Source organism: Poecile atricapillus, chromosome 6, assembly GCF_030490865.1.
Source record: "Poecile atricapillus isolate bPoeAtr1 chromosome 6, bPoeAtr1.hap1, whole genome shotgun sequence".
NCBI lineage: Eukaryota > Metazoa > Chordata > Aves > Passeriformes > Paridae > Poecile > Poecile atricapillus.
Window position 1 is genome coordinate 24,863,660 of NC_081254.1, and position 12,778 is coordinate 24,876,437.

General features: G+C 40.0%; 1 protein-coding gene across 3 annotated transcripts in view; it reads left to right on the forward strand.

Moving 5' to 3' along the window:
• Positions 1–12,778, forward strand: part of ARMH3 (armadillo like helical domain containing 3) — a 123,285-nt gene that overhangs the window by 25,660 nt on the left and 84,847 nt on the right. For all 3 annotated transcript variants that reach the window (XM_058841256.1, XM_058841257.1, XM_058841258.1), the window contains exons 15-19: positions 1,713–1,814; positions 6,266–6,324; positions 7,659–7,724; positions 8,796–8,865; positions 10,329–10,389. In XM_058841256.1, the coding sequence (XP_058697239.1) occupies positions 1,713–1,814; positions 6,266–6,324; positions 7,659–7,724; positions 8,796–8,865; positions 10,329–10,389 (358 nt within the window). The remainder of the gene's footprint in view (positions 1–1,712; positions 1,815–6,265; positions 6,325–7,658; positions 7,725–8,795; positions 8,866–10,328; positions 10,390–12,778) is intronic.

A 12,778-nucleotide genomic window follows, 5' to 3' on the forward strand; every position in this document is an offset into this window, starting at 1 on the left:
TTTAAACTTGTTCAAGTTTATCCTCTTCGAATGTGACTTCTGCATATTTATTCACAGTATTTGAGACAAGGCCTTGCCAGCACCTTGTGCAGGGTATTACAGTGTTTGTGTCTCTGCTGGAAGTGTATTTCTGGATATATGTTGTAGAACTACACTCTTGAGCCCTTCATGTTGGTAGCTTGTCATCTTGTGATCTGGTTGTGGTATTTTGTTTGCAGCTGATGAGCTCTCAGTTTGTCATGGAAATAAATCCCTGAATTCCTGACCCTATGGCTTGCATTGTTTAATTTCATCTTCTGTTATCTGTTGTTGTTTTTATCCCATTCTTTGTGTGCAGTCTGATACTCCTCTGTGTTTACATATCCCAACTTTCTGCCATTAGCAGGTTCATTAGCAAGCAACTGTTTCTTCTGTCCAGGTCACACAGAACTATTCTCTAAACTGATGTCTACAGAATTCAAGCTGTAATTTTTTCTCAGACCAGTAATTTCTCCAATTGTATCTTGCTTGCCAGATCTTTGATGCATATAAAATTTCTTTATGGATTCCCACCTATTTCCTTCACTTTTTAATTTTTTATACATAATTGTATTAAGTGCTTTACTGATGTGTTCCTAAGCTAGCTCCATCAGTTTGGGGCTTTTTTTTTTGTCTGAGCTACTCTATCTTAAATGGTGTCAGACTTATCTGGCAGGATCTGCAGGTAAATGCATGATGCATGCTTCCCACTGATCTTTGTCCTCCCTTTCAATATTTCTTGTAAAGATTTCCAAATGGAAAGGCAGAGAATGGCCCTTTAGGACAGCTCAGGCTCAGTCATCAGTAAAAATGTGGCTCAGTCACATGATAGAGGTTTGACAGCTCATAAACTCAGTGCTTCAGATGGGCAATGGGGGAATGAGCAAGGAGGCACATTGTGCAATTAGCTGAGGAAATGAAGTAGCTTCTTGTAAAGTCTCAGGCAGATGATGTCCACTGTTGAGGTGTCAAAAGTACAGCTGGTGTCCTAGAGAAATGCCAGTGAACTGCTGTGGGTATGGAAAGAACATTTCTGCTCCCTGTTGGGTTGAGATGTATCTAGCACAAGCTGTGACTGCTTTTGCTTCTTGACTTTTATAAAGCTGCTGTTTTTATAAAGCTTCTGTTTCTGCCTTCCTTTTCTATCTCTTTGGTTGTGCAGTAATTGTTACATTTTGCCTTCTGTGTTGCTTCTGCAATAGGGACTTGTTGAGAGGGAAGAATGGAATTGACACAGACCTTTTGGAACTAGCATTTCAAAATTGCTGAAACAGAGAAGGGCCTTTCCTGGGCACGTCTCTTTACAAAATGAGAATTGTGTGACTGTTATCTGTGTTACTTGTAAGAATTAATTGGATATCAGTGCAAATAATCCAGATTTCCGTAGGCTGGGGATGTTGATGAGTGCTAAAACAGTGGGCTCATCTTCCTGGGAGGAGGAGCAGCGGCAGGATAAAGAAGGATATAACTTTGCAGGGTACCACAGCCTGTGCTTAGAGCAGGAGAAATGGTCTCTGAGGGAGTGGTACCAATCTTCATAACAAAATCTTTCCTGGGTGGTCATGGAGGAAGAGGTCAGGTGGCCCTGCAAGTAGGCTGATCCTACTCCAGACCTGGAGTCTGTGTCTTAGTTCTCTGTATAGTTATTTCTAGTATTTGTGTAGGTTAAATGTGTCTTATCTGCTTTGTTCCAGTTATAAGCTCTGCAGAGCTGCCTTTGGATGCTGATGTGCAAACTAGCAACCTGTTGATAACCTTCTTGAAGTACAGCTCAATTGTGATGCAGGACACAAAAGGTAAGAATTCTGTGGGTACAGCAAACAGAGCTTCTGAAGTCAGGAGGGCACAAGAATGTGCCTCGTGACTCCAGAAATAGGATTGGAGTCTCTTTATAAAAAGATTGAATGTTTCACTTTTTGAAAAATTAGGTGATTTCTTATTGTGAGGTAAGACTTTTGAAAGTAGGAGAGACCTAATGAGAGAAGTCAGGTATGGAAAGAATGTAATAATAAATTATAAAACGTAATAACCAAGCCTGTCTATATGCTGAAGGTGTGAGAAAATCTGATTCACAACTGTCTGTCAGAGAGGGGAAATCTGAGACCAGAGAGCTGTATTTTTAAGAACACTTAGAAACTGACAGAGGGGGCAAAACTCAGCATTAGAGGGAATTACTTCCTTTGTCCTTTGGTTAAACAGATAGCTCTATAATTATAAATAGGACAGCTGTGATTTAGACTGCACTGGCAGTAATTTGCTTGAGAAAGTATCTTTCTGTGTTGTGCTTTTTGTTTCTCCTGTGGTTCTGTGTGGGTTAATTTCAGCTTTCTGGAGTTGAAGTATTGCTTAATCTCCTGCTCAGGGTACCCAAGGGTGCCGTTTTGCTCAGTGGTTATACGGTCAGGACCACAGTGTGAACATAACAAGTGATCTTTCCACCCTATTTCAGCCTGTTACCAACTTTTGCTGTTAAGTTAGATATAACAACAGAAATATGAATATATCTGCAGAGCTATGTTATATCAATTACTGAATTTCATGAATGCTTAGCATTTAATAAGAGCAGGCAGTTTCCTTTTATCTACTAGCTTGCTGTGAAATTGTATTTGGCTGCCTTGCTCTTGTTCAGTAAGCAAGCTAGTTGAAGAAAAAGTAATAATTGAAATTAGGACCAAAAGGAAATTCATGCACCCGCTATCTGGTTTTGGCTGGGACAGAGTTAATTTTCTTCTTAGTATCTGGTACAGTGATTTGATTTTGGATTCAGTATGAGAGTGATATTGGTAACACACTGATATTTTGGCTCTGGCTAAGTAGTGCTATCCCTGTGTCAAGGACTTTTCAGTGTCTCGTGCTCTGCCAGTGAGGAGGTGCACAAAAAGCAGGGAGGGAGCACGGCTGGGATAGGTGACCTGAACTGGCCAAAGGGGTATTCCACACCACAGAATGTCATGCCCAGTGTACAAACTGGGGGAGTTACCATGAAGGGAACAATTGTTGTGTGGGGGTAGGTATCAGGCAGTGAGCAATTGTATCATGAACTGTATTGTGCATCACTTGCTTCTCTTAGGTTCTGTTACCCTCTCTCACTCTGCTGATGATTATTATGATAATCATGATTATAATGATGAGGTTTCAGTTATTAAATTGTTCTTATCTCAACCCACGTGATTTACCTTTTATTTCCAATTCTTGTCCCCTCTGTGGGGAGAGGAGAAGCATTGTGAGTAATTGAGCAGCTGCATGGGACATAGTTGCTGTCTGGGGTTAAACCACAGCTCAGGTTCAGGTTTACCTGTATCTTTTCTCAGAGGTATTGCTGCAGGCTGGATGAAGATCCTGTGGTAGTGGAACACCATTTTCAGACTATCCATTCCAGAGTTTAACTGTCCTTATTGTGAGAAAGCTTTGTTTGCTTCCTAAATTATTTTCTGTGGTTTAAATTAATTACTAGTTATCTTCTCCAAGATAGATATTGAGAATGGATTAGTTCTTTTTCATATATGTGTCAGCCCTTACATATTTTAAATCTGCTTTCATGTTTCCTCTTGCTTTTGTCTTTTGAACTAAACCACATCAATCTTGGCTCAGTCATTTTAATAGATTGCACACGTGAGGAGGGCTTACCAGCTTTCTCATTTGCATTTGCTTTTCTCAGTCTTGCTGATCCAAGAGTCTGATGGAACAATTTTATGTTTTTCAATTTAACTTCTGCACTTACTAGTCACTGTAATGTGGAAAGTCTACATAGGGTCTTGGAAACTGCCACACTGGATTAGTTTCACATAGAGCGAAATCTCATAGAGGGGGTTCCTTACTAAACAAGCCAGTGAGAGATGAGTCTATTGTGTTCTGAGACAGGAGTTGATGCTTCTTTCTTTCTTTCTTTCTTTTTTTCCTTTGGTTCTAGCTTGTATAAGGTCTGAAATTGGTGCAGCTGATAGACCTCCTTCCCACCATTGTAGTTTGTGGCAGTGAGCTCCACTGATTGATCATTTAAAAAGTGTGTCTTCCAAACCAATACTTATTAATTCTAGTGGGTATATTCCTGACCTTATATTTTGCTTATAGATGGAGCACTGTCTAATTTCTTTTTCTTTTATGAGACCAAGCATGGAACAGACTGCCCAGGGAAGTACTTGAGTCACAATCCCTGAAGGTATTTAAAAGACATGTAGATGTGGCAGTTACGGACACGGTTTACTCAGAGATTGGTAGTGCTGGATTAATGATTGGACTCCATGATCTTAAAGGTCTGTTCTAAGCTACATGATTCTATGCTTCTATGTGACACCACTATAGCAAGAAGAATGAATAATTCTAATTTAACCTGTCTTGAGACAGGTGGGAACAATTACAGGAGAAACTGGTTTGTTCCATATCCAGCACTAGACAGTTGTTTTGGTCCTATCCCAGAGAGCATAATTTAATAGATTATGTTTGCTAGATCCTTCTCTTGTTATCCTCTCTTGTGTCAGTCAGAGGCAGCTGCCTTGGGAGAAACAAAACCTGTGTCATTTTCTCCCATCTTCAAAACAGGTTTCATACTGATACACCTCCCTGTAGAAAGTGGTCTGCTTTGTTTGCTTTAATGAAGGTTGCTGTGAAAGTATGAAGGGTGTGTGCAAGTAACTGCTTGCATAGCTGCCCCATAGCTCCTGAAAATGGTCTGATGTTCACAATACACAGGGAGAGGGCAGAGTTCAGGGTGTGAAACAGGAGCCTTTACAGCATAATCTCCAGAGAGAGAAGTGGTAGCAGCACCTACAGAAATATCCAGGGAGGCCTTAGAATATAAAAATAACAAGACTCTTGTGTATCAGTTTTATTCTGGGTCATTTCTCCTTCTTGCTGGAGTACAAAATTTCACACTTAAACATTTTAGCTGAGGTAAGGAGATAGGAGAGACTTTTAACTCTTCCATTCCAAAATTTCTCTTCATTTTACTTAGTGCTGCAAGATGAAATCGGCACACTTCAGGGCGCATCTTCTTAGTAAATATCTGTCCCTGAGCAGCATAGAAAAGAAAACAAAAGAGGCATCAAACTAGACAGAACAGCTAGCTAAGCCCATTCTATCAGTTTTTATAGTTACCATATACACAAAGCTCACAAAGTGTTTGTAAAAGTCACCTGCAAAGAAGGAATTTGGCTGATGCTGTCTTCTGCTTTATATGAAAGTGTGTCTGGCTGTTTCAGATATCCCTCTTCTTGGAGTTTGACTGTAAGGCAGAGATGTCTGGGATGGTGTGTTTAGTAGTCCTGTGCTTTAGAGGAGGTGTTGGAAATCTTGGGAATGTGCAATGTTAAGCCTCCTCAGAATTTAGTTGTCAGTGTGTTTTTTTTTTTGTTGGTTTATTTTTGTGGGTTTTGGGGATGTGTGGTCCAAGCATATTGTTTTTAAAATTAAGAATTTTAAATGTGCTTGATTGGACAGGGCCTGATCTTTCCTGGCCCTGCTTTGAGCAAGGATTGATCCAGAGGTTTGTTCTATCCTACGTTACTCCATGACTATTTGTATCCTGAGGATTTTTTTGTATTCAAGGTTAAACTTGAGAGGAGTTTTAAATAATCCAAATAAAAAATGCATTCTTCTGCCTTAGTCCCTCTGTTTTGCTCTAGCTGTCATTCAAGGCAAAAGCTGTTTGAAGTTGAGATGAATAAGAAGTTATGGAACTTGATCAGGGTGAAACTCTTGGCTTAAAATCTGAAGTCTTTCCAGACTCCCTTCTTTCATGGTTTTGCAAAGAGCAAAGTAGGTCGTGTCTCTCAGTATTGGGGTTAAAACTTGGAACTTAGATCATAATGTCAGCAGTTGTTCTGCTACGCAGTGCTGTGCCTCTATGAAAGCTTTGCTGCCTGTTTCATAACCTACAGCAAAGGTGATGTTTTGCTTTCCACCTTGTCTAAGAGAGGGAACAGTGTGTGTTTGCTATGACAGAAAGACAGCATTTAGACTATCTGTGGAAGTAAAACTGAATGAGACAAGGCCATCGGATAGTTACAGTGCTTCGGAAGTTCAAATCTGAGCCTTTGCTGTTGGTGCAGACTGGTGACAAGTGGGTGGGATTTAGTGGCCAGGCTGGAGGGTGAGTGCTTGCTAAGAGTAGACTATTAGCTATCATGGAGGAAGTAGAACTATGAGGAATCTCCAAGCTGGGCTTTTCTTTTGCTTCAACAGCTGTCTTGCTCTTCAGCCTTGCTAGGCTTGTGTGGCTCACGGAGGACTTGTTTTTTCTCCTTTGCAGATGAGCACCGGCTGCACAGTGGCAAGCTGTGCCTCATTATCCTGACATGCATAGCAGAGGTAGGTTTCTTGCATGAAGCTGCTCAGCAGATGGGTACAGGGCTCTATCCCCCTGCCTCCTGTGGCGTGCTGCTGAGTACTGGGGTCCTCAGACACTTACTGTTTGCTAATATACTTGATGCAGTACTGTTAAAGTTGACTGAAAACTTGAAAATTGGTTCATTTTATTTGACTTAACCAATTCCTGGGGATGAGGAGAAAAAAGAGTGAACCCCTAAGCCTTTTCTCTCTTAGCTTTTGAGTGACCCTATGTTGTGGCTTTTAGATGACTAATGTGCTAATGGCTTTCAGCTCTGTGCTGTTCATGGTAAACACAGGCTGTCCATATCCCTTTTGCCAAAGAAGGATACAAATCTGAAACTAAGTCATGTGTTTGTAGGTCCCTGCAAGCAAGACAAATCACAAATGTGGTAGTAGGGTGAGAAAGCAGCATCACAGAGCTATGTCAGCAGTCCTGGCTGAATGTGGCCCTATCACATGGGGAGTATGTTCTAATGGCTGACTGATGTCCTGAATGGTGGCTGTGTTTGTGTGGCATTTACATTTTGCTTTCTTGCAAGTAATGATCTTTCATTCTTAAAAAATAAAAAGCAGTGAGGTTGTAAGCCGGTGTAAGGATTCTGTAATAATGTTTCTTCAGGGTGCAGCCTGAAAACTAATCATCTGCATTTAAAATTTTTCTGATTAAATGGTTTTGGCACTTGTTCTTCAGGTGGATGCATAGATAAAACAAGATAAGAAATTCTGTTCCTACATAACAAGGGTATTCTTTGGTTCTGACATTAAAGAGAGGGTATATTTATTACCTATTCTGGCTGTGCATTATCTGGAGAAGCCTCTTTAAATTAGAGGTGGTCTTGGAATAAAGATTTGCTTGAGGGGTGGAACAGCTCATAAACCTATCTGCTAGTTCTGCAGTGGCTTCTGACATCAAAATGCCAATTTAAACCTTTATCCACAGAGTCACAGAACTGGTGTGCTGGAGAACCACCTCTTATATTATGCACCTGGAGCACTTGTTAAACTTGTGACACCGTGGTGTGTACAGTCCAGAGTTTAAATGAGCAAAGGGGGAGAAAGTTATACTGAGCTACTGCTTATTTTATTAGAAATTTATTTTTCTAAAGTGGAATTTGGATCAGGAGGGGTTTACTTTTGTGTGACTGGAAACATGGGTGGAACAAGAGGAACAGATGACTTCTTAACAGTAGGACAGATGGCTTTTTAACTTCATGGTTGTATCTTGGGAGTTTTACACTGAAACACATGTGATTTGAAAGTTGTAGGGTGTTGGGCTTTTCATATCTCCTCCCTTTTCTTGTCCTTTTCAATAGGATCAATATGCTAATGCTTTTCTTCATGATGACAACATGAATTTTCGTGTAAACCTACACAGAATGGTGAGTCTTTTCCTCCAGATTGTTTTCTCCTTAGGATGCAAACACAGAGGATTTGACTATGTATGAAAAGTATATATTGAAAATTGTGTCACAGACATCTAACCTACATTGTTACGGCATGTGGAAATACTGTCAGAAATGCAGTAGTTGCAGAATGATTTTGAAATTGCTCTCAGAATGTCTCCATTCTTCAAAGAACAAAGAGCTCCTTGCACTGTCAGTGAATTCAGAAGCCTGTGTAGCTGGTGAGAAGCTGTGTGTTATGAGGTCTCTGAGGAAATCAGTGGTAGAGAGAACATTTTGCCTTAATCTTCTGCAAGCATTAGCCCTCATGTGATACATAATAGCCAGCTGGAGTTACACTGAGTGCTCTTACTTGGCTTAGGCTTCATTCTGGGAGAAGTAATTCACCTTCACAGAGTAAAGTATTTTTTCCAGAGCTTTTTCCTGTGGTGGAAGTGTCCTTACCTGGCTCATGAAGCTCTGTAGTTAAAAGTAACTTGAATGGTTATCCTAACTTGATGCATTCTGTCTCTGTGGTACTGACAAGTTCTACCTCATCTGACAGTGAAGCAGCTCTTGAAAGTCACTCGCTGTTCAAGAAAGAAACAAACATTTTACTTTATGGAGACCATACTATAAGAGTGCTAGTCATTACCCCTTAACAACAGAGTTGCTATCCAGTTAGCCTTTCTGGTCTGTTACAATGAGCACCAAAGCCATTGATTGCACACTGTTAAGAATCAGCCAATCAGACTTCTGGGTCAGAAACAAATAAGTATGTTAACCAAGGAGGAGGAATTGCTGTGTGATTTGTTTTTGTCTTGGGGTCCCTCCCCTCAGTAGAAGAGTGCCCTCCAGCTACACCACTAGAGAAACAAACCCCCAGTATCGGCATGCTGGAAAGCAGGCACAGTTTTGCTCCAACCATGGCCTTTAGGGTTAGTATGTGTAAAATGGCAGTTGGAGATAAAGACAAAAGTGTGATGGTACTTTTTTCTTGAGAAATGCAGTAATACACAGACTGTTACTTCAGGCTTCTGCTGACTTTTCATCTTTGTGTGTTTGAAGCCAATGAGACATCGGAAGAAGGCAGCAGACAAGAACCTGCCCTGTCGCCCGCTGGTGTGTGCGGTGCTCGGTGAGTGTTGTCAGAGCACGTGTGTGCTTGTGGCTCCTGAAGCATCTCTTGTGGAGCAATAGAAATAGGAGATTTGAGGATTAAATGGAGCAGTGGATTGCCTTTGAAAAAAGGACAATTACATACTAAAGATGTTTCCAGCAATCCATGCCCCTCTTTGTACATGGCTACCTTGCAGACAAATCCAAGATTGCAGCTCTCTAGCAATAAATCCTGTTAACATTTACAGAAAAGTTTGCAGACACCGCTTGGCCTATTTGAGTGAGTTTTTAACGAGAGGGAAGGCAGTGGATTCAGTGGTGAGTGTGGTAGCAGTGACAAGTAGTTTGTAAATGATACAATGATGGCAAACCTATGGTTCACAAAAACATTTGTGAACATGTTTGCTGGGCATTGAGCCTTTTCTGAGCCAAAAAACAACAGGAATGTTAGTAACTAGGATTGGTTTTGCCTCTGGATATGGAGGCGTAGTTGAAAGCTTTTCATGCAGCACATGATTAAATTGTGACTGTGGTTACTGTGGAGGCCAGAAGCACACACGTTCAGAAATGGATGGAGCCTGAATCCCTGAATCGGTGTTCAGCCTGATGGTACAGAAGCTGTCTTAGACTTCAGCATTTTCAAATGTGATTGTTGAAGCCAAGACACAACAGCTGCATGAAGAATCTTTCTAGAGCTTTCACATCTCATACACTCTTCACCTCCACTGATTTTAGTCACTATTGAGTCACACTGCACACTGCTGCTGCCCTAGGAGGTTACAGCTCACAATTGTTACCAGTGGCTTGGTATAAGCGTTTCATGCTGAAGTTGGGTCGAACATGCCCCCACACACATTCAGTTACCATTGATTACTTTCTCTCAGTTGTATTTCTATGCTCTTTGTCTCTTATCTTCACACTGGAAGCCCTTAAATGTTAGACACATTCTCCTTTTTTCTTTTTTTCCCTGAATTAGTCTTAAGCAGAAACTTATCCTGTGTTGAGATCAAGCTAGTTTTACTTGCTTCAGAATTTGTTTTAGGAAAAATAGGTGTTATTTACAATGTTTCTTTAAGTAACATCTATGTTGTGCATTGTTTCTGGCAAGAGTAATTTTCTAAAATGTGCTTCTTAATGGAATTTTCCATTAGTGACAGGGCTTGAAATATGAGAGCAATTCTAAACATCAGAATTCATGGTATAGTCTTTATTTGACTAATAGTGGGGGAAACCGTGTGGGGAAAGCAGTGCCTCAGAGCAAATTACAGTATGTTCCCTCAGTTTCCAGTAGTTTCTTTTCTAGTTCTAGCAAATGTCTAATGTTCTTTAGAACAAACAAACAAAAAAGTGAAATCCCTTTCATCTAAGCAGGACTATTGTCTGGTAGAGATAGGTAGGTGGGGCAGTTTGACTTCCTTGTAGTCTACTAAAAGTTAACAGTAGCCAGCTCAATACTTACTTTATAATTTTCTTTTCTGTCAGATTTGATGGTGGAATTCATTGTAACACACATGATGAAAGAATTTCCTATGGATCTCTATGTGTAAGTGTCTGTGGGGTAACTCACTGTGATTTCATTTGAAGTTTGAATTTAGGTACAATCCTACTCATAGAGCAATCTTCTGTCTGAAATAACACTTTGTGGATGGTGGGGAGCAGGATGGCTTTTCATGAACTCTTCCAGTAACTTTTTCTACTTCAAAAATCCTCTGTTTGCTAGAAAATTGAAAGCAATTCCATTTCAGACTGTTTTCCTAATCTACTTGATCTAACACAAAGAGCTTTTCAGTCTAAAAGAAGTTTCATAACACAGAGTCATTGCAACAATCCCCACTTCCCAGAAGATGAATCTTAGTCTAGAAACAGAAAAGACAGTTTTAAAAAAGCGAGGATGACTGACATGAGGCCTGGAAGGCAGTGTGGAGAGGGAGGGAGGTCTAAGCCTGAAATAGCCTGCTAGGCGGCAAGGGGTAAAACTTTAGCAATGGGCAAAAGGAGACAAGAGGACAGAGCTACTCATGAGCACTCCATGTGTCCCACAGGGGCCTCTTCAATGCTTTGTACTGATTTAGCCTGGAGGGCAGAAGTAGAATTTAGACAGTTTGTTGGCTTTGCTCTGACTGTTTGTACAGTGCTGAATTTCCCCAAGGCGTGAACACCACTATATTCTGTAGTGAAGATAAAGACACATAGGATGCTTTCCCTTAAGGTAACTTTCCAGCATATTTTGATTTTGCCCAAATAACCTTGCAATTACAGTGCCTTTTCAAGGGTTGCATGGTTCAATTTGGTTTGTGAGAATTTTTTGTTATGACAATTGCAGAACTATTTGTAAATGGGTGTAATGCTCTGGAGTTTCACAAGAAAGGTGGGAAATGCTTGGACTCAAAAGCAACGTCACATCTAGAAACCCCATAACACCAGAAATAATGAGCGGTAGCAACCATCAGTGGACATTTGTTTCCATTCCTTTTGGCATGTTTGTGCAGTCTTTTCACTGTACTCCTGTCTGAAACCATCCCATAGCAGACACAGTTATTGCAGACAAAGTGGGTGTTTGGAATGCACAAGTAGTGTCATATTTCTCTGCAGTACGTTTAAGAGGTGACAATATGAAGCTGCTCAAGGCTGGCCTTATTAATATTTAAAAGACAAATCCAGGTTGCTTAGACTAAGGATACTTTTTGTCCATTATGCGTATTATGAATCCTCAGCACAAAACTTAAAAAAACAGAGACGCCCCACCAGGTTGGATAACTTCATAATGTGACTTACAGCCAAGCAGATGCAGAGGTGAAAAGGTGCTGGGCATTGTCCTGTACCAGTAACATCAGAAATAGGACATTTCTCCCCATAGGGATTGCTGTTCCTGAACTGAAGACAGCTGTCTATCCTAGCTGGTTTGCTTCCTTTTCTTGGTTGAATTTATGAGAACCAAATTTGAAATGCAGCACTTAATGTCATGCTCAGTGATTATAAATAGTTTTACCTTTATTCAACGTTAGTTTCAGTTGCTACCTCGTTGTGGTATTTTTGGGATTATCTACAGGTCTGAAAAGAATAATGTATACCTTCTGCTCATTGTTTGCTGTAGCTTTGTTTTTAAGGCCTTGTCTTGAACTTTTCACTTAATTTTGAATAAATTCCATGCAAATTTTTAGAATTTGATTTCTCTGTGTTTATCTGATATGTAGTGTCTTTAATCAGTGTCTTTCCAGAAAGATGTGGGTCTTAATAAGATAATGTGTTTTTGAGAAATAGGGATTTGGGGAAAAACGGATTTTTGCTTTTTGTAGTCTTCCTTCTATTTTTTCTTCATGTTAATAGCTAAAAATAGCTTGGCCTAACAAATTCAAATTTGTATATATTTTTTGTCTTGTCCTTAATGATAGTGTTAGAGAATTTACTCATTGTACTGTAGTTTTAGTTTGGATGTTATTTGTGAAGAATGTTTGTGCACCTAAGAGTTTGTATGAGCGCTACTAGATGCTATTGAGACTTAGAGGATTTGGAGACCTGACAAGTGCACTTACCTGTATATTGGGGCATTCCAGAGCTTGCATGTGTATTACATGAATATTTCAAAGCTCATATTATTTTTTTAAGGAGACTGGAAAATTCGATAGAATTTTTTTTTTTAATGTAATTAAACCACATACCTTAGTCAAACTAAAAATCCCATTGTTTTCACACCCTCATTTTCTTTTTCCTCATCACTGGAGCCAGAGAAGTGGAGAAGCTTCATTGGTTTAATAACTTGCAGCATTTCACATGGATCTTGCAAATTAAGTAACTCTTTTTGTAGAGTTTGAGGCCCTTAGGTCAGGGTAGCAAAGAATGAAAAGTATTTATTGAACAGCAAACATGCATTTGTGCTCAGTCCAATCCTGTTGAGTTTAACTGGCATGACTTTCTTTCATTTTGTCAGATTC